General features: G+C 43.8%; 1 protein-coding gene across 2 annotated transcripts in view; it reads right to left on the bottom strand.

Moving 5' to 3' along the window:
• Positions 1-20,675, bottom strand: part of TRAPPC9 (trafficking protein particle complex subunit 9) — a 348,005-nt gene that overhangs the window by 298,190 nt on the left and 29,140 nt on the right. For both annotated transcript variants that reach the window (XM_072151135.1, XM_072151136.1), the window contains exons 12-15: positions 13,693-13,778; positions 6,096-6,222; positions 3,718-3,850; positions 1,695-1,855 (exon numbers count right to left, since the gene is read on the bottom strand). In XM_072151135.1, coding sequence (XP_072007236.1) covers positions 1,695-1,855; positions 3,718-3,850; positions 6,096-6,222; positions 13,693-13,778 — 507 coding nt within the window. The remainder of the gene's footprint in view (positions 1-1,694; positions 1,856-3,717; positions 3,851-6,095; positions 6,223-13,692; positions 13,779-20,675) is intronic.

The following is a 20,675-nucleotide window of genomic DNA, read 5'->3' as shown; positions in this document are numbered from 1 at the left end:
AGTAGAAAGATGGAAAAAGTAAGCAGGTAAGCAGCACTCCCAGATACAAATCCTTTTATTGCACCTGTGTTCAAATACACAAAGTGTTCCAAGCAGCTTTGGATGTGACTAGAGTAAAAATATGAATATTGTTTAAAAAAAAAATTAGTTGAAAAATACATCAAGTGTAAAATATGTGAAGTTTCTCTGCGTTTTGGGCTATAATCTGGAGTTATAAGTGGTGTCTGTTAATAGGTCCTGCAGCGCGGGACCCGGAGCCTCATTACCAGGTAGGTTGTTAGAAGAAATTCCATCGGGAGTTAAATTTCCATTCTTCATCAAATCTTTGCTTAAGCAACGTTACCTTAATGTGAGCAAAACCATTAAAATAAAAAAAAAGTTGCATCCCATCAATCTCCTCGGATGTCTCCAGAGATCCGGACTGGGAAAGCTCCCGGCTCAGGTAAGAGGTGAAGCCACCGGGGATTAATTTCACCCTAAAAGCTACGAGTTACCTAATACTCCAGGTATTAGCTACAAGATGTACCAGCGCACAAGGTTTAGCGAGATTCTAGAATTAAAACCGCCATCGCCTCGGAAATTCGGAGCGCGACTCCCCCCCCCCCCCGCCCCGAGACGCCTGCGCGCCGCAATTAGACGCTACAAAAGCATTAACATTCATCCCGATGCTGGGAATGTAAATGTAACCAAGTCCTGCTACAAATCAATCTACATAAATTAATGCACATCAGGCTGATCGCAGAACATGAGAGTTATTTGGGGGGAAAGATTTGAATAAAAATTGCGATTTTATAATTTTATGTATGTTATTGCAAAATTAAAATACAAAATTTATGTTATTACAAAAATTAAACAGCAGATTTTATTTTTTAATAAAAATATTTTAAGGTGACTTTTTAGACATTGAGATCATCCAGATCTTATCTGTTCGGATTTAGAAAAGTTTTAAAAGAAACAAAAAATAAACAGCGCCCCCAGAGGAAGAAGGAAGTACTACACAATGTCCACTGATCAACAAGCTGCTGGTGCAAATTATGGACAGGCTGGGTCCTCCTGGATGAAAAAGAAGCCATAAGTAGGTTATCTTAAAGGGGTTGTCCCTTTTATAAGGATAAGTTTAACATGGATTGGGGTCCCACTGCTGGAGCCCCCCACGTGATCTATAAACTAAGGGACCATTAGTTCCACTGTGATCAGAGGGTGGACAAAGATCTTGAACCGCCTCATACCAGGTGATGGAGTTCCTGTTATGCAGAGGGGCACTTTGGGTCCCCCATTCTCACAATCAATGGGGGTCCCATCAGTCAGACCCCCAGCGATCCAACACTTACCGATAGGGTATAAGTCTCTCTCATTGGTTGTCTGATTTAAAGGGGATGTCTAGGATCCCTGCTCAGTCTATGATAATGAAGGCGGGTTACGAGATCATCGACGGCCAATCACAGGATGTCACTTTTGACGTAAGAGGAAGTGACATCACATGATCTAATGAGACCACTGATTGGATGCAACAGGTCATGTGACAGCTGACACTTCCAGTCGAGCCATCAATACTGAAGACGAAAGCCCGCAGGAGCCGGGAACCAGAGAAGGGTGAATGCATTTTCAATTATTTCCAACATAAACTTTTTAAGGCTATGGCCACACGGAGAAAAGGACGGAGAGAATATATTCCACATTTCACATCCACTTACCTTTGTTATTTAGCGTCTTGGAGGACACCTCTAAGGTCTCGAGGGGCTCAGTTCCGATGTTCTCCAGTTTAATCAGCACTTTCTGGGTCTCTCCATTGAAAAGTTGGACGGAGACATGGGTGGAGACGTCGTCACTGGATGGTTGCAGGGAGTGCGCCGATCTGGGAAGACACAACACGCTGTCACGACACTGCATGGATTACTAGTCTGTCTGCTACCTACAGGCCCACACACCCCCTCTGGGTCATGATGTATCCATATAAGAGCCACAACCCGTGCCCCAATCTATGGATCCATAAATCTTGGAATCTATGGTGCTGCTGGTTCGGGTCAGTAGAATCACGTTCAGGACTGGACTCAGGATAGTATAACACAGTCACATGACGACACCTGGATTAAGTGTGGCGAATCATGGATGGCATCGGCTATAAATCTACAGGCCGTCCCCGAGTTACGTACAGGATAGGTTCTTTAGGTTTGTACTTACAGTGAATTTGTGTATAAGTCGGAACTGTATATTTTATAATTCTAACTCCAGCAAAAAAAAAAATCTGGTCCCTGTGACAATCGGATTTTTACAAATTTCTGCTGTCGTGGGAACAAGGATTATTACAGACACCTTGGAGCTGACCATTGCAGCCTGGGACCAAAGTTATGCATCCAGAGAGGTCACCAGAGGTCACAGGTCACATAGGTCTGTAACTCGGAGTTGTTTGTAAGTCGGGTGCCCTCAAAGGAAATCTACCACTAGGATGAAGGATTGTAAACCAAGCACACTGACATACTGGTGTGTGCCCCCTCTGGCAGGATCCGCTCTTCTTTTAACTTCTTATGCCCTGGTTTTTACGAAAAAAAAGTTTATAAGAATTATGCAAATTAACCTGAGGGACTAGTTTCATAGATATCAATGGAGCCTGGAGCCCCTCAGGCTCATTTACATAATTTTTACAACCTTTATTTCTTAAAAACAAGGGCATAAGAAGCTTAATTAAGAGCAGATCCTGCCAGAAGGGGAGCACACCAGTATGTCAGTGTGCTGGGTTTACTATCCTCGTCCTGGTGGTATATTTCCTTTAAGTCAGGGATCGTCTGTACTCAAAACTGAAATGGTATCTGCTGTACAAGAGACTGTATTTGGCTGCTGCGCAGAATTGGTTATTTTTTTATTAGCAGGTGGGTTCTCCATGCAATGTCTCAAACCCATAATGACATCGGATGTGAAGATTTTTGAGTGGCAGGTCCCACTTTGCAGCAGATAACTGCACCCCTGATGCTATCCCGAATCTTGCTGCAGGTGCTGCTGCCTGAGGCAAGATGCTCAACTCAACACCAAGAATGAAAAAGAAGCTAAGAATTAAAGAAAATCAGCACCTAAATACGTAGTGTGGATGTGTCTTGTAGATTTTAGTGGATTTACCGCAGAAACATCCATTTTGGGAAACCATACGGGGCAGATTTTTCAAAATAAAAAAAGGGGGCACTACGGCACCAGTGGTGGCTCCAACTCCATTTGTGCAAAATGTTGACCTGAGCAGCAAATTGAGAATGAGCGGGATGTCAGGGATTGGCTCAGGGGTCAGAAGTATAAGACATATGACATCAAGACACTTATTGACCGACCGGTGAGTGGAGCCTCCACTGGAGTCGCAGGGAAACCTTTCAGGAGGTTGATAAGATTTACCAGAATAAATATAATAATAATAATTCCTTTATTTATATAGTGCACAGAACTTGCCAAATGAGTCCCTGTCCCCTCACAATCTAATCAACCTACCAGTATGTATTGGAGTGTGGGAGGAAACCGGAGGACCCGGAGCAAACCCACACAAATACAGAGAAAACATACAAACAATTTGCAGATGTTAACCCTGTAACTTGAACCAGGGACCCCAGCGCTGCAAGGCTGTAATGCTAACCACTGAGCCACCGTGCTGCCCTAAACTTAAAAGATGATTTGATTGGGAAGGATATAAAGGGACGATACGTGCATGTACCCAAGAGTCTTCACCATGCAAGTACTTACCTGGGTAGCGAGGTGCTGATCTGTAATCTCGGTAAAGCCGGGATCACGTCCACTGTGCAGCCATTGTTCTTGAGGCTGGGGAGGTTATCGAGGAGACAGTCGCTGTAGACCCCAAATACAGACGTGTGGTAACCTATAAACCAATGGGGGGCAGGAGAAGAGGGGACGATTAGCACAAGACTAATATTCCGGGAAGATACATAATTTATCCTCAGAAAGGACATTGCTCCACCTGAAGCCTATGGTTAGAAAAAGACTGATTTTTTTTTCCAGAAACAGCGCCCCCTCAGGCCATGGGTTGTGTTAGGTACTGCAGTGAAGATGATGGGGAAGAGCTGCAGTACCACGCATGACATGTAGCAGTGTGTTCTGCACCACAGACCCCGCCTGTGATAATTGTTACATTGTATTGTGCAGATATTCGGAGAAGTGAAATCCTGGCTCTGAATACTTGTATATCCGGGTGTTCGCCCATCTCTGCCTTAATACTTTAATACGGGTTCTGCTGAGAGATGTGAACGCGGCTTTAAACAAACGGGACACGAAGATCCCACCTGAGGCTCGGCTCATTACCTCTCCCCGGTTGTCGGTCCTTCATGCTGGGAGACGCCGGCGTTGCCATAAATTTGCATCTGATTGTATGTAATTGATTTATTGAGATGCCGGGACGTGTGTGTGAGCGGAGGAAGTTCTGCTCCTTACATGCTACAGACCCAAAGTAGAGGCGGAGAGTATGAAAGTTATGTAACCATGTCACTGCTGGATGGATCTCAATTCTAAAAAGGAAGGAAATCCTGCTCCAGTTATTTTCTGTACACTTTCTTAGTGGAATATGTGTCTCCATGGTAACAGACAACAAGCACTCTCTGTGTAGTCTGACCCCGAAGCCTGATCACCATGATGGTGCAAAGTGGCAAAAATTCCCTCACTGTGTCAAAAGGGTCATGTCATCACATAGACAATTCTAGTGGATAAAGGAAACCTACCATCAAAATCAGGCCTGAAACCAGGGGCAATTACACGTAGATCCAGGCACTGTGACTGTGCTAATCTTCTTATATTTGTTATCCATGTCCTCCTTCCATCTAAAATCAACTTTTAAAATTACATGGATGAGACCAAAGGTCTCTTGGGCGTGTTAGAAGAATCACTCGGTACTGTAGATTCACAGACTGTTACACTGTGCAGAAACAATTCCCCCCACCCTCTGTGTGAGATTACACACAGGGAGCAGAGGTGGAAGGAAAGAAGCTAAGGCTTATAAAGCTACAGCACAGAGGGGCTCTGGAAAACCCTCAGCAGCCCTTCAGGCATAATGGCATAATTTTAAAAGTTGATTTTAGTAGGAATAAGGTTTTCGATAACAATTAAAAGAAGATGACCACAGTCACAGAGCCTGGATCTATGAGTAAGTGTCCCTAGTTTATCACAATGGATTCTGTTAATAGATTTTCATGAAATTGTTGCAGCTGCATCACTGCTCCAAGAACTGGGGGCATGACCTCACACTGCTGTGCTCTGAGCGCTCTGTAAGGATCTGCAACACTGCCCTTCCCCAATGCACAGAATAAAAGCTGTAGGAGACGACTGATTGAATAAGACATATGTCACTCAGAGCAGAGGGGAGGGGCTGTGCAGGAGGTCCATACACTGAGTGCAAAGTGAGGCCATGCCCCCACACAATGGGAAAACATACAATGTAACTGTCCAGATTTGACAGATATCTTCAGTGACCTTCTAATCCCCTCATAATTCTAAAAGACAAGTAAAAAAAAAAAAGTTTTAATACAAAATGCAACAAAGTTGCAAGATTAGAAAACCTACTTTTATTCCTCCAATGAGAGGAAGCTCTGTGAAAGCAGAGACACCCCTAAGATGGCCAAGACCGGGATGGAAAAACTAAGAATTATTGTCGATCTGGTACGACCTGGGGTCCTGGGACTCGCATTAGCTAAGGAGTGGCCTCCATGGACCAAGAACCTCACTTAAATTCCCGGGGAATTGCACTTCCTTTGTTGTAACCAAATCCAAGGGGGTCACTGATTGGCTGAAACAGGTATTAATCTGGGAGGCATTAAAGGGGATATCCGAAATTTTATTGTTACCCGACCCCATTCGCAATGTAAAATAAAAACGGCAAACATAGCCAAGCGCTGTGCTCAGCAACTTCTACCGATCCATGAATGAAAAGCGGATCTCAGCTGGTGCTGGCTCTGAAGAGGAGGTCAAAGAGGCGATTGTCATGATGAACCAGATAAATCACCAATCCCGGAGCACCAAAATCTGAGCACATGTGGCCCCTTTATATGTGACATCACCAACACCTCTGTATGATACACAGAAAGCCACAACCCTCTGCAGTGCCAACCCAAACTTACCATTCACACTGATCTGCCCTGTGGTCCTGGGAACACCGACTAAGGTCACCGGATACAGCCCCGATTCTGCCGGAAGAGACAGCGCAGCCGGGAGAGACTCAAACTCCACCCCACTGGTGAGCAAACCCTGGGGAGAGGGGAAAGTGGTCAGGAACTCTCATCTGTAATCAGAGGTAACTGAGTGACTATAATACTGCCCCCTATGTACAAGAATATAACTACTATAATACTGCCCCCTATGTACAAGAATATAACTACTATAATACTGCCCCCTATGTACAAGAATATAACTACTATAATACTGCCCCCTATGTACAAGAATATAACTACTATAATACTGCCCCCTATGTACAAGAATATAACTACTATAATACTGCCCCCTATGTACAGGAATATAACTACTATAATACTGCCCCCTATATACAGGAATATAACTACTATAATACTGCCCCTATGTACAAGAATATAACTACTATAATACTGTCCCCTATGTACAAGAATATAACTACTATAATACTGCCCCCTATGTACAAGAATATAACTACTATAATACTGCCCCCTATGTACAGGAATATACCTACTATAATACTGCCCTCTATGTACAGGAATATAACTACTATAATACTGCCCCCTATGTACAAGAATATAACTACTATAATACTGCCTCCTATGTACAGGAATATAACTACTATAATACTGCCCCCTATGTACAAGAATATAACTACTATAATACTGCCCCCTATGTACAGGAATATACCTACTATAATACTGCCCTCTATGTACAGGAATATAACTACTATAATACTGCCTCCTATGTACAGGAATATAACTACTATAATACTGCCCCCTATGTACAGGAATATAACTACTATAATACTGCCCCCTATGTACAGGAATATAACTACTATAATACTGCCCCCTATGTACAAGAATATAACTACTATAATACTGCCCCCTATGTACAAGAATATAACTACTATAATACTGCCCCCTATGTACAGGAATATAACTACTATAATACTGCCCCCTATGTACAAGAATATAACTACTATAATACTGCCCCCTATGTACAGGAATATAACTACTATAATACTGCCCCCTATGTACAGGAATATAACTACTATAATACTCCCCCCTATGTACAGGAATATAACTACTATAATACTGCCCCATATGTACAGGAATATAACTACTATAATACTCCCCCCTATGTACAGGAATATAACTACTATAATACTGCCCCATATGTACAGGAATATAACTACTATAATACTGCCCCATATGTACAGGAATATAACTACTATAATACTGCCCCCTATGTACAGGAATATAACTACTATAATACTGCCCCCTATGTACAGGAATATAACTACTATAATACTGTCCCTTATGTACAGGAATATAACTACTATAATACTGCCCCCTATGTACAAGAATATAACTACTATAATACTGCCCCTATGTACAAGAATATAACTACTATAATACTGCCCCTATGTACAAGAATATAACTACTATAATACTGCCCCCTATGTACAGGAATACAACTACTATAATACTGCCCCCTATGTACAAGAATATAACTCCTATAATACTGCCCCCTATGTACAGGAATATAACTCCTATAATACTGCCCCCTATGTACAAGAATATAACTCCTATAATACTGCCCCCTATGTACAGGAATATAACTCCTATAATACTGCCCCCTATGTACAGGAATATAACTACTATAATACTGCCCCCTATGTACAGGAATATAACTACTATAATACTGCCCCCTATGTACAAGAATATAACTCCTATAATACTGCCCCCTATGTACAAGAATATAACTACTATAATACTGCCCCCTATGTACAGGAATACAACTCCTATAATACTGCCCCCTATGTACAAGAATATAACTCCTATAATACTGCCCCCTATGTACAGGAATATAACTCCTATAATACTGCCCCCTGTGTACAAGAATATAACTCCTATAATACTGCCCCCTATGTACAAGAATATAACTACTGCCCCCTATGTACAAGAATATAACTACTATAATACTGCCCCCTATGTACAGGAATATAACTACTATAATACTGCTCCCTATACACAAGAATATAACTACTATAATACTGCCCCCTATGTACAAGAACATAACTACTATAATACTGCCCCCTATGTACAGGAATATAACTACTATAATACTGCCCCCTATGTACAAGAATATAACTACTATAATACTGCCCCCTATGTACAGGAATATAACTACTATAATACTGTCCCCTATGTACAGGAATATAACTACTATAATACTGACCCCTATGTTCAAGAATATAACTACTATAATACTGCCCCCTATGTACAGGAATATAACTACTATAATACTGCCCCCTATGTACAAGAATATAACTACCATAATACTGCCCCTATGTACAGGAATATATCTACTATAATCCTGCCTCCTATGTACAGGAATATAACTACTATAATACTGCCCCCTATGTACAGGAATGTAACTACTATAATACTGCCTCCTATGTACAGGAATATAACTACTATAATACTGCCTCCTATGTACAGGAATATAACTACTATAATACTGCCCCCTATGTACAGGAATATAACTACTATAATACTGCCCCCTATGTACAAGAATATAACTACTATAATTCTGCCCCCTATGTACAAGAATATAACTACTATAATACTGCCCCCTATGTACAGGAATATAACTACTATAATACTGCCCTCTATGTACAAGAATATAACTACTATAATTCTGCCCCCTATGTACAAGAATATAACTACTATAATACTGCCCCCTATGTACAAGAATATAACTACTATAATACTGCCCCCTATGTACAGGAATATAACTACTATAATACTGCCCCCTATGTTTTCTTTCCCCTGTCTCCAGCACAGATCAGTCCTCTCTCTCTCTGTCTCCTGTACAGCAGGTTATTAATGCGTCATCCTGGTATGGCACAAAAGTATTCCTGGTAATTAAACAGACAATTGATAAATCTGCACTTGTGGTGAGTATGTGGGTGAGATGAGGGTTTGCTGAGATGTGGCTTTCGTTCAGGATCCTGTCACTGTACAAGGAGAGACAGACATAAAAACTGCGCAGGATGTGAATGAAGACGTCACCGCAGAGAGAGAAGACGCAAGATGAGGAATTACAGAAGAGACAAGAAGATACAACGTTCTACCTCCTGCTACTGTATCTGGGAAGGATACAAATCTAATAATGTGTCACATCAGGACAAGAGAGGCCTTAAAGGGACGGTGTACTCCGTATTATCAAAATATCTACAACTTCCTAATATTAAGGAGGTTCTGTTAGTAGCTTTGACCATACAGACTGCAGCCAGTGTTATGTATTGTCCCTGGAGAGATGTGTAATCAGACCTTTGTGTATTTTGCTAGTAGCAGCAGGACTGTGATATATGGGTTTATATTTCAAGATTGAAGCTTTTCCCAAGTGCACTGGAACATGTCCTCACACTGCTGTGCTCTGTGCTCTGTGCTCTCTGCAGCCAGTGTTATGTATTGTCCTTAGAGATATCTAATCAGACCTTTGTGTATGTTGTTAGTAGCAGCAGGATTGTGAAATATGGATTTATATTTCAAGATTGTAGCTTTTCCAAGTGCACTTGAACATGTCCTCACACTGCTGTGCTGTAAGCTATCTGAGCTCATACATCGGACAAGTGCAGTGCTGCAGACAAGAAAGCAGTGAGAGGACATGGTCCAAGAACACTTGGTGAAGCTACAATCCTGGAATATAAACCTAAAATTCACAATTCCTACTGCTACTAACAGCATAAAGGTAAATATTTCCCAGTAGAGATGTGTAATCACACCTTTATGATGTTAGTAGCAGTAGAACTGTGAATTTTAGATTTATATTCCAGGATTGTAGCTTCTCCAAGTGCACGAGGGTTGTTTCATCACACTGCTGTGCTCTGTGCTCTGTACAGCTATTGTTATACAATTTTCCCTGGAGAGATGTGTAATCAAAACAATAGCTGTACATAACAAAGCAGTGTGATGAAACAACCCTCGTGCACTTGAGAAGCTACAATCCTGGAATAAAAATCACTATTTCACAGCCCTGCTGCTACTAACAGCCCATGCGGTCTGTATGGTCACACCTGCTGGCATGGAAATCCTTCATGAAACCAGGGACACTACTCATAGATCCAGGCACTGTGACTGCGGTAATCTTCTTATATTTGTTATCCATGGCCTGCTCCTTCCTTCTAAAATCAACATGTAAAATTATGCTAATGAGTCTGCAGGTCTTCTGGGGTGTTACCAGGACCTCTCTGTGCTGCAGTTTCACAAACTGTCACACTTTCTTTCTGCTCTCTCAGCACTTCCCCGTCCCTCTGCGGATGTAATCTCACACAGTGGCAGGGGGAAGTGCTCCTGCACAGTGTTACAGCCTGTGAATCTACAGCAGGGAGGAGCTCTGGTAACACACCTTCAGGTTAACTAGCATAACATTATACGTTGATATTAGAAGGAAGGAGGTTATGGATAACACATATAAGATTACTTATAGATCCAGGCACCGTGACTGTGGTAATGTCCCTGGTTTATCAGGATGGATTTTGATACATTTTAGACTATTTTTCTATTTTTCTCAGTGTATCTCTCTACTGGTTGATGATGTGACCAGGTTTCACTGTGATGTTGGAATGGACACAGTTAAAAAGCAGATAATTGGACAGGGGGGGGGGGGGGATAGAGAATCTGCCCCCCTCCCCTCCTCCTCCAGGCAATTAATCCCAAGAACGACACAAACCATCATAAATAGCAGCGGAGACTGTGGTGACATTGTCAGGACGGCCAGCGAGCGGCTCCCTGGTCACTGTGACCCTCCTGGTAATATCTATCTATTGCTACAATCTCCTGGATATTAGGATTGGGGGGGGGGGAGGGCTACATCTATTATAGGCCCATTAGGGGCGGCTGACGTCCGTGTAGTGAGACCCCCGGGGGCCTGTCATTGTCAGCCATAAAGCGGCCTTGCTGCCACTAATCCGTTTTGCGGAGCGTTACTTTAAATTTGTTATGAGTTCTAGGAATAGAGGAGGTCGCGGCGGGATTACAGGAGGGCAATAAAAGGCGCCATAATGAGCCTCACAGTCACGGCCGCCCCTGCCATATATACAGGTGTATGTATATATACGTACACAGAGCGCAGGCTGGGGGAGGGGGCGTCTCCGGGGGCCGCTTCTATCATTAACACCATAAAAACCTGACAAGCAGCTTTATCCGGAGGCCTCCGAGCTTGAAATTAACCTTCCGGATATAGAAGCGGCTCCCGTTATTTATTATCGCCTGCGCTTTTTTTTTCGCCAACTTATTAATGGGACCCGTTGGCCGCTCCACTTACTAAGGGGTTTCGTGTAACGTGTGAAATCAATTACCCTCTAATTGTATAAGATCAGCGCGGCGGAAAATAGGGAGGCGGTGAAGATGGAGACGATAATCTGAGACTTAACGGGAAACTCCGAAAAGATCTGGAATAAGCCCCAATGGGGAGAGTCATGGAAATAATGTAATATGTGCTAGCAGTCTCATGTCACAAGTCATCCCAGTACCCAGTGTTTGGTTGTTCAGTGCACTGGGACCTGTCTTCACACTGCTGTGCTCTGTGCTCTCTGCAGCCAGTGTTATGTATTATCCCTGGAGAGATGTGTAATCAGACCTCACACTGCTGTGCTCTATGCTCTCTGCAGCCAGTGTTATGTATTGTCCCTGGAGAGATTTGTAATCAGACCTCACACTGCTGTGCTCTGTGCTCTCTGCAGCCAGTGTTATGTATTGTCCCTGGAGAGATGTGTAATCATCCCTCACACTGCTGTGCTCTGTGCTCTCTGCAGCCAGTGTTATGTAATGTCCCTGGAGAGATGTGTAATCAGACCTCACACTGCTGTGCTCTGTGCTCTCTGCAGCCAGTGTTATGTATTGTCCCTGGAGAGATGTGTAATCAGACCTCTCACTTCTGTGCTCTCTGCAGCCGGTGTTATGTATTGTCCCTGGGGAGATGTGCAATCAGACCTCACACTGCTGTGCTCTGTGCTCTCTGCAGCCAGTGTTATGTATTGTCCCTGGGGAGATGTGTAATCAGACCTCACACTGCTGTGCTCTGTGCTCTCTGCAGCCAGTGTTATGTATTGTCCCTGGAGAGATGTGTAATCAGACCTCTCACTGCTGTGCTCTGTGCTCTCTGCAGCCGGTGTTATGTATTGTCCCTGGAGAGATGTGTAATCAGACCTCTCACTGCTGTGCTCTGTGCTCTCTGCAGCCAGTGTTATGTATTGTCCCTGGAGAGATGTGTAATCAGACCTCACACTGCTGTGCTCTCTGCAGCCAGTGTTATGTATTGTCCCTGGAGAGATGTGTAATCAGACCTCACACTGCTGTGCTCTGTGCTCTCTGCAGCCAGTGTTATGTATTGTCCCTGGAGAGATGTGTAATCAGACCTCACACTGCTGTACTCTGTGCTCTCTGCAGCCAGTGTTATGTAATGTCCCTGGAGAGATGTGTAATCAGACCTCACACTGCTGTGCTCTGTGCTCTCTGCAGCCAGTGTTATGTATTGTCCCTGGAGAGATGTGTAATCAGACCTCACACTGCTGTGCTCTGTGCTCTCTGCAGCCAGTGTTATGTATTGTCCCTGGAGAGATGTGTAATCAGACCTCACACTGCTGTGCTCTGTGCTCTCTGCAGCCAGTGTTATGTATTGTCCCTGGAGACCTGTGTAAGTTGTTAGTAGAAGCAAAACTGTGATCTATGGATTTATATTCCAGAATTTTAGCATCTTTAAATGCCCTTGGGGTGTGTTCTCACACTGCTGTGCTCTCTGCAACTATAGTATGTTTTGTCCCTAAAGAGATGTGGAATCATACCTTTGTGAATATTGTTAGTAGCAGGAGGACTGTGAAATGTGGATTTGCACTGGGGCTGAGGTGGGTCTTCACCATGTGCTCTCTACATTCATAGGATCACAGTATATAAGGTTGTCTAGGCTTGTAGGTTCTCGAGGTGTGCTGGGGATGTGTCCTCACACTGCTGTGCTCTGTGCAGTCAGTGTTATATATTGCCCCTTGACAGATGTGTAATCAGACCTTTGTATATGTTGTTAGTAGCAGCAGGACTGTGATATATGGGTGTATATTCCAGGATTTCAGCATTTTTAAAGAGGATCTGTCACCTATAAAAACAGCACTAGGAGCTGTTTACTAAAGAAACGCTATCAGACACTGTCGCGCTGTACAATAGGAACACTGCAACCCCTCTCAAAGCGGTCTGACGTATTCATGAGGGGGTTACTGCCAGGCTTGATGCGGTAGTCAGCGCCCCTCATCCGGCCCCCTCGTGAATACGCCACCGGCTCGCTAATGCAATAAAAGGGTTAACATCCCCCATCGGTGCTAGAACCGATCCCGGTTGTTAGCGACGGGTGTTTGCTCCATTGTGCAGCAAACACCCAGTGAGTATGAAGAGAGCTCAGCACTACAGGGAGTTCAGGAAGGTTAAGGGGTTAATGTTTGGGGACACAGCAGGGGCGCTCAGGACTTACCATCGTCTCCACTCTCAGTTCAAAGGGCATGGGGTTATAGACCATCAGCTGGACCTCACACACATCTCCTTGTACCCACTGGAAATCTGCAAAGGAGGAAAGAAACAATGTATCTCTCTGAGGATGTATCACACAGGCAGGATTAGATACAGCGGTGCAGCTGGGAGCAAGAGACCAGAACAGCTTAGCAAATAGTATCACATGGGATAGGATTAGATACACATGAGATCATAAATTACAGTCTTAAAAGGGATATAAAGTGACAAACAAAAACTTGCTGATCGTGGGGGTCTCAGTGATGGGACCCTCACGGATCACGTAAATGGGCTAAACCAAGAAGAAGCCAACGCCAACTGCGCTATTCATCTCTATGCCAGGCGCAGTCATCTGTATTCTTAGAAGAAAGTATCACACAGGATAGGCTTAGATACAGCAGCTCAACAAACAATCCAGGCACTTACAGAGACTCACATACAGAATATTATTAGACAGTATTGAACATGATAGGATTAGATACACAGCTTAACAGACTGTATCACACAGGATAGGATTAGATACACAGCTCAGCAGACTGTATCACACATGATAGGATTAGATACACAGTTTAGCAGGCTGTATCTAATCCTAATTTGTGTGATACTGTCTGCTGTGTATCCAATTCTATCTGATGTGATACAAAGCTCAGCAGGCCGTATCAAACTGGATAGGATTAGATACAAGGTTAATAATAAGAATAAATCTTTATTTCTATAGAACCATCATATTCAGATCATGGGGGACCGTTACAAACAAAATCACACATGAAACTATAGGGTAAGGGCCCTGCTCACAAGAGCTTACAATCTATGAGACCAAGCAGTATCACACAAGAAGATTAGATACACTTGTTTAGCAAACTGTATGCGGCTTATCAGAATACATCACACACAGCAGCTTAGATACATCACTTAGCAGAACGTATCACATATGATAGGATTAGATATCTTTTTTCTCATAAGCTTAGATACATGTGGTCAGTGAACAATCACTAGCCACCAGAACTACACATGGCACCACCGGATATAGAGTAGCACACATGACCAGGTTTGATACAGTTAGTAGACTGTATCACGGGTGATTAGATACATCAGTTCGCCCCATGACACCAGAAGGTTTCAGGAGTCAGAGCCCTAGGAATGTCCATCTTCATTCCAGTGAGATTCCATATGTTATTTCTATATAAGATTCCGGATTATCAGATGCTGGATTATAGGATTTATAGAAGGGAAGTGTCAGATGTATAAGGGTCAGCGATAGATGGTCCATTGCTGATCTCGGGAACATGGCGAGGAGATATACAATCGCACTGCACTACACAGGGCACCGGGGGACTCCAGGCATCGCTCTCGGCTACAGGCATCGCTCTCGACTCCAGGCATCGCTCTCGACTCCCGGAGGTCTCTTTGGCCATCATTGCCTCGTTCTGTTCAGAGAAGGAATAAAACGAGATGCACAAGCAGCAGCGAATTACATCAACGCTCCAACCACGAAGAGAGACGACTATGGCGCGGTGTCACTCGGGAGCCGCCACCGATGACCCGGCTGGAGGAATCGGGCATCCGCTCAGCGCGCCGGCCCTTTATGACCAAAATAAAAAGCCTATTTGTAGCAACATTTTTCTCCGCTTCTAAGGGCGGCCAAGAGAGAGAGAGAACGACGCCGTAAATAATTAACGACTCTGAAAATCTCGCTAACGAGTAATTTACTCCCCGGACGGAAAGGTGAAAGGATGGCGGGTAATTACCACAGAACAATAAAGAAGCAATATCATTAGGATGGGAGATTACATCTCATTACACAAAACAGCGATATGGAATTTACATAGCAAAGTCGCTAGAGGGTGCAATCTATATGTAAAGCGGCAGGAAGGGGCCTGGAGAACAAGGGCCTGGAGTACAGGACCCGAGAGCGGGAGCGCGTCTGCCATCAATTACCACTTAATGAAGTTTGTAATAACAATTACGGTATTCCTGTACTTCCAGGGGGTGATGATAAAGTTGCAGTCTGTCGCATAGAACCTCTAGGACACTTCAAGCGCAGATTGTGAAGTTAAATAGTAAAAAACAATAAAAAGCCACCAATGTGACATCCCCAAAACCCTGAACATAATTATGAGGGAACTGTCAGCAGGTTTGACTATGTAAAACAACAGACAATGTTGGTTATTGTCCTCACACTGCTGTGCTCTTTGTTCTCTGCATTTAGTTGTTTCACAGTCCTGAAGGCTGCTGGTTGGACACTACAGCAGTCATCCTGGTGCATAGGAGGTGGCAGGGCTGTAAGCACCTCAATGCAAAGAGCAAACAGCACAGCAGTGTGAGGACAAGCCCACAGTGCACTTGGAGATGCAACAATCTTGAAATATAAATCCATATTTCACAGTCCTGCTGCTACTAACAAACACTGATCCATCCCACATCCAGAATGTCCGGAACCTGCAACTTTAAAGGGGTGTTCCTATTTTAGCAAGTGAATGTTATTGTTTGTATTATAAAACGTTACACAATTTTCCAATATACTTTCTGTATCAATTTCTCACGGTTTTCTAGATCTCTGCTTGCTGTCCTTCTATAGAAAGCTTCTATGTTTACTATCAGTGCACAGAAATCTGTCCCTGGTCACACAGGTGCACGGCTCGTTATATCACAGAGAGCAATCAGAGCTGTGTGATATAACGAGCCGTGCACCTGTGTGATATAACTAGCCGTGCACCTGTGTGATATAACGGGCCGTGCACCTGTGTGATATAACGGGCCGTGCACCTGTGTGATATAACGAGCCGTGCACCTGTGTGATATAACGAGCCGTGCACCTGTGTGATATAACGAGCCGTGCACCTGAGTGATATAACGAGCCGTGCACCTGAGTGATATAACGAGCCGTGCACCTGTGTGATATAACGAGCCGTGCACCTGTGTGATATAACGAGCCGTGCACCTGTGTGATATAACGAGCCGTGCACCTGTGTGATATAACGAGCCGTGCACCTGTGTGATATAACGAGCCGTGCACCTGTGTGATATAACGAGCCGTGCACCTGAGTGATATAACGAGCCGTGCACCTGAGTGATATAACGAGACGTGCACCTGTGTGATATAACGAGCCGTGCACCTGTGTGATATAACGAGCCGTGCACCTGTGTGATATAACGAGCCGTGCACCTGTGTGATATAACGAGCCGTGCACCTGAGTGATATAACGAGCCGTGCACCTGTGTGATATAACGAGCCGTGCACCTGTGTGATATAACGAGCCGTGCACCTGTGTGATATAACGAGCCGTGCACCTGTGTGATATAACGAGCCGTGCACCTGTGTGATATAACGAGCCGTGCACCTGAGTGATATAACGAGACGTGCACCTGTGTGATATAACGAGCCGTGCACCTGTGTGATATAACGAGCCGTGCACCTGAGTGATATAACGAGCCGTGCACCTGAGTGATATAACGAGCCGTGCACCTGTGTGATATAACGAGCCGTGCACCTGTGTGATATAACGAGCCGTGCACCTGTGTGATATAACGAGCCGTGCACCTGTGTGATATAACGAGACGTGCACCTGTGTGATATAACGAGCCGTGCACCTGTGTGATATAACGAGCCGTGCACCTGAGTGATATAACGAGCCGTGCACCTGAGTGATATAACGAGCCGTGCACCTGAGTGATATAACGAGCCGTGCACCTGTGTGATATAACGAGCCGTGCACCTGTGTGATATAACGAGCCGTGCACCTGTGTGATATAACGAGCCGTGCACCTGTGTGATATAACGAGCCGTGCACCTGTGTGATATAACGAGCCGTGCACCTGTGTGATATAACGAGCCGTGCACCTGAGTGAAATAACGAGCCGTGCACCTGAGTGATATAACGAGCCGTGCACCTGAGTGATATAACGAGCCGTGCACCTGTGTGATATAACGAGCCGTGCACCTGTGTGATATAACGAGCCGTGCACCTGTGTGATATAACGAGCCGTGCACCTGTGTGATATAACGAGCCGTGCACCTGTGTGATATAACGAGCAGTGCACCTGTGTGATATAACGAGACGTGCACCTGTGTGATATAACGAGACGTGCACCTGTGTGACCAGGGTCAGATTTCTGTGCACTGATAATAAACATAGAAGCTTTCTATAGAATGACAACAAGCAGAGATCTAGAAACCGTGAGAAATTGATACAGAAAGTATATTGGAAAATTGAGTAACTTTTTATAATACAAACAATAACATTCACTTGCTAAAATGGGAATTAAAGGACACCAGTATGAAGGACTGTATGCAAATGAGCCTGAGGGGCTCCAGGCTCCATTAACACCTATGGAGCCTGGAGCCCCTCAGGCTCATTTGCATACAGTCCTTCATCCTGGTGGTAGATGCCCTTAAAAGTAAACAGGTGAGACCCTAATCCGCAGCTGCAATGAAGGCACAGGATCCCCAAACCTACTGACAGGTTCCCTTTACATCATATCCATCTGTAGTCAACAGAAGAGTCTACACTGGATACAACTGTAACAAATGTTCAGCTGTGAAACATATTAACACTATTTTGCCCTGTCTAAAGTTACTGAAGCAAGCGGAGATGTTGAAATCTTTGCAGCAGTTTCCTCTTTAACCCTTTGCTGCAGGTGCATACACACCCTGTGTATGGGGACACACTGAGGGGCCTCTAATTCTCGGGGTCTATGGGTGCAGACGCATCGTCCCTCAGTACATTATTTCGCATTCACTTTCGGACTTTACCCCCCATGGAAATAACATTATCTGACATGACTAATGTCCGAAAGGGAGGAGAGTAACAAGCGTTGGGACTACAATCCTCATCATGCGCCCCCTGTATTATTTATCAACAGGTTTCTGGGCAGCAGAGAGTTGGAGCTCATCCATCAATCTGCATCTCCTCCCGGGCCGCCATATTGATCCCTTCTTCAGGCTCTTAATGAAAGCTGCTGCGCGCGGCTCTGGATGTCATTGGGTCGTTAAAACAAAGCACAGAGCGTTTAATTAGAGGGGAAGATCGTGTCTTCTCTACATGATATAATCGGGTGTCAGGGAGGCATCAGGTCCCTCGCAGATAACAGAGGAGGTTATTTATAGGGAGTCAGTCGGCAGCTCTGACCATATAAAGCTGCAGTGTAAGGTAAAGCCCTGTACAATCAGAACCTGTCCTCACACTGCTGTGCTCTTAGCTCTCTGCACCTGCATTGAACAGCTCCACAACTCCTATACTGTACTCTGTGTGATTGCTGCTATCCATACCCCTGGGGTACTAGACACTTGTCAGTCTGCAGGTTTTCACCAATCTTTCCTGCTCGTCCTACATCCAACATCAATACATGCTGCAAATAATACCGCCAAATACCTGAGTAACCATCCACATAGTATCCTAATAATACCGCCAAATACCTGAGTAACCATCCACACAATATCCTAATAATACCGCCAAACACCCGAGTAACCATCCACATAGTATCCTAATAATACCACCAAATACCTGAGCAACCATCCACACTGTATCCTAATAATACCGCCAAATACCTGAGTAACCAACCACATAATATCCTAATAATACCGCCAAATACCTGAGTAACCATCCACACTGTATCCTAATAATACCGCCAAATACCTGAGTAACCATCCACACAATATCCTAATAATACCGCCAAATACCCGAGTAACCATCCACATAGTATCCTAATAATACCACCAAATACCCGAGTAACCATCCACATAGTATCCTAATAATACCGCCAAATACCTGAGTAACCATACACATAATATCTTAATAATACCCCCAAATTCCTGAGTAACCATCCAAAGTGTATCCTAATAATACCGCCAAATACCTGAGTAACCAACCACATAATATCCTAATAATACCGCCAAATACCTGAGTAACCATCCACACAATATCCTGATAATACCGCCAAATACCTGAGTAACCATCCACAGTGTATACTAATAATACTGCCAAATACCTGAGTAACCATCCACTGTGTATCCTAATAATACCACCAAATACCGGAATAACCAGCCACATTGTATCTTAATAATACCGCCTAATACCTGAGTAAGGCATCCACACTGTATCTTAATAATACCGCCAAATACCTGAGTAACCATCCACAGTGTATCCTAATAATACCGCCAAATACCTGAGTAACCAACCACATAATATCCTAATACCGCCAAATACCTGAGTAACCATCCACACAATATCCTGATAATACCGCCAAATACCTGAGTAACCAACCACATAATATCCTAATAATACCGCCAAATACCTGAGCAACCATCCACAGTGTATCCTAATAATACTGCCAAATACCTGAGTAACCATCCACTGTGTATCCTAATAATACCACCAAATACCGGAATAACCAGCCACATTGTATCTTAATAATACCGCCTAATACCTGAGTAAGGCATCCACACTGTATCTTAATAATACCGCCAAATACCTGAGTAACCATCCACAGTGTATCCTAATAATACAGCCAAATACCTGAGTCACCATCCACATAATATCCTAATAATACCGCCAAATACCTGAGTAACCATCCACAGGGTATCCCAATAATACCGCCATATACCTGAGTAACCATCCACACTGTATGCTAATAATACAGCCAAATACCTGAGTAAGGCATCCACACTGTATCCTAATAATACCGCCAAATACCTGAGTAAGGCATCCACACTGTATCCTAATAATACCGCCAAATACCTGAGTAACCATCCACACTGTATCCTAATAATACCGCCAAATACCTGAGTAACCATCCACAGTGTATTCTAATATCCTAATAATACCGCCAAATACCTGAGTAACCATCCACACTGTATCCTTATAATACCGCCAAATACCTGAGTAAGCATCCACACAGTATCCTAATAATACCGCCAAATACCTGAGTAACCATCCACACAGTATCCTA

Source organism: Engystomops pustulosus, chromosome 5 (assembly GCF_040894005.1).
Source record: "Engystomops pustulosus chromosome 5, aEngPut4.maternal, whole genome shotgun sequence".
Lineage (NCBI taxonomy): Eukaryota > Metazoa > Chordata > Amphibia > Anura > Leptodactylidae > Engystomops > Engystomops pustulosus.
This window is presented reverse-complemented; position numbering and strand designations above follow the sequence as displayed.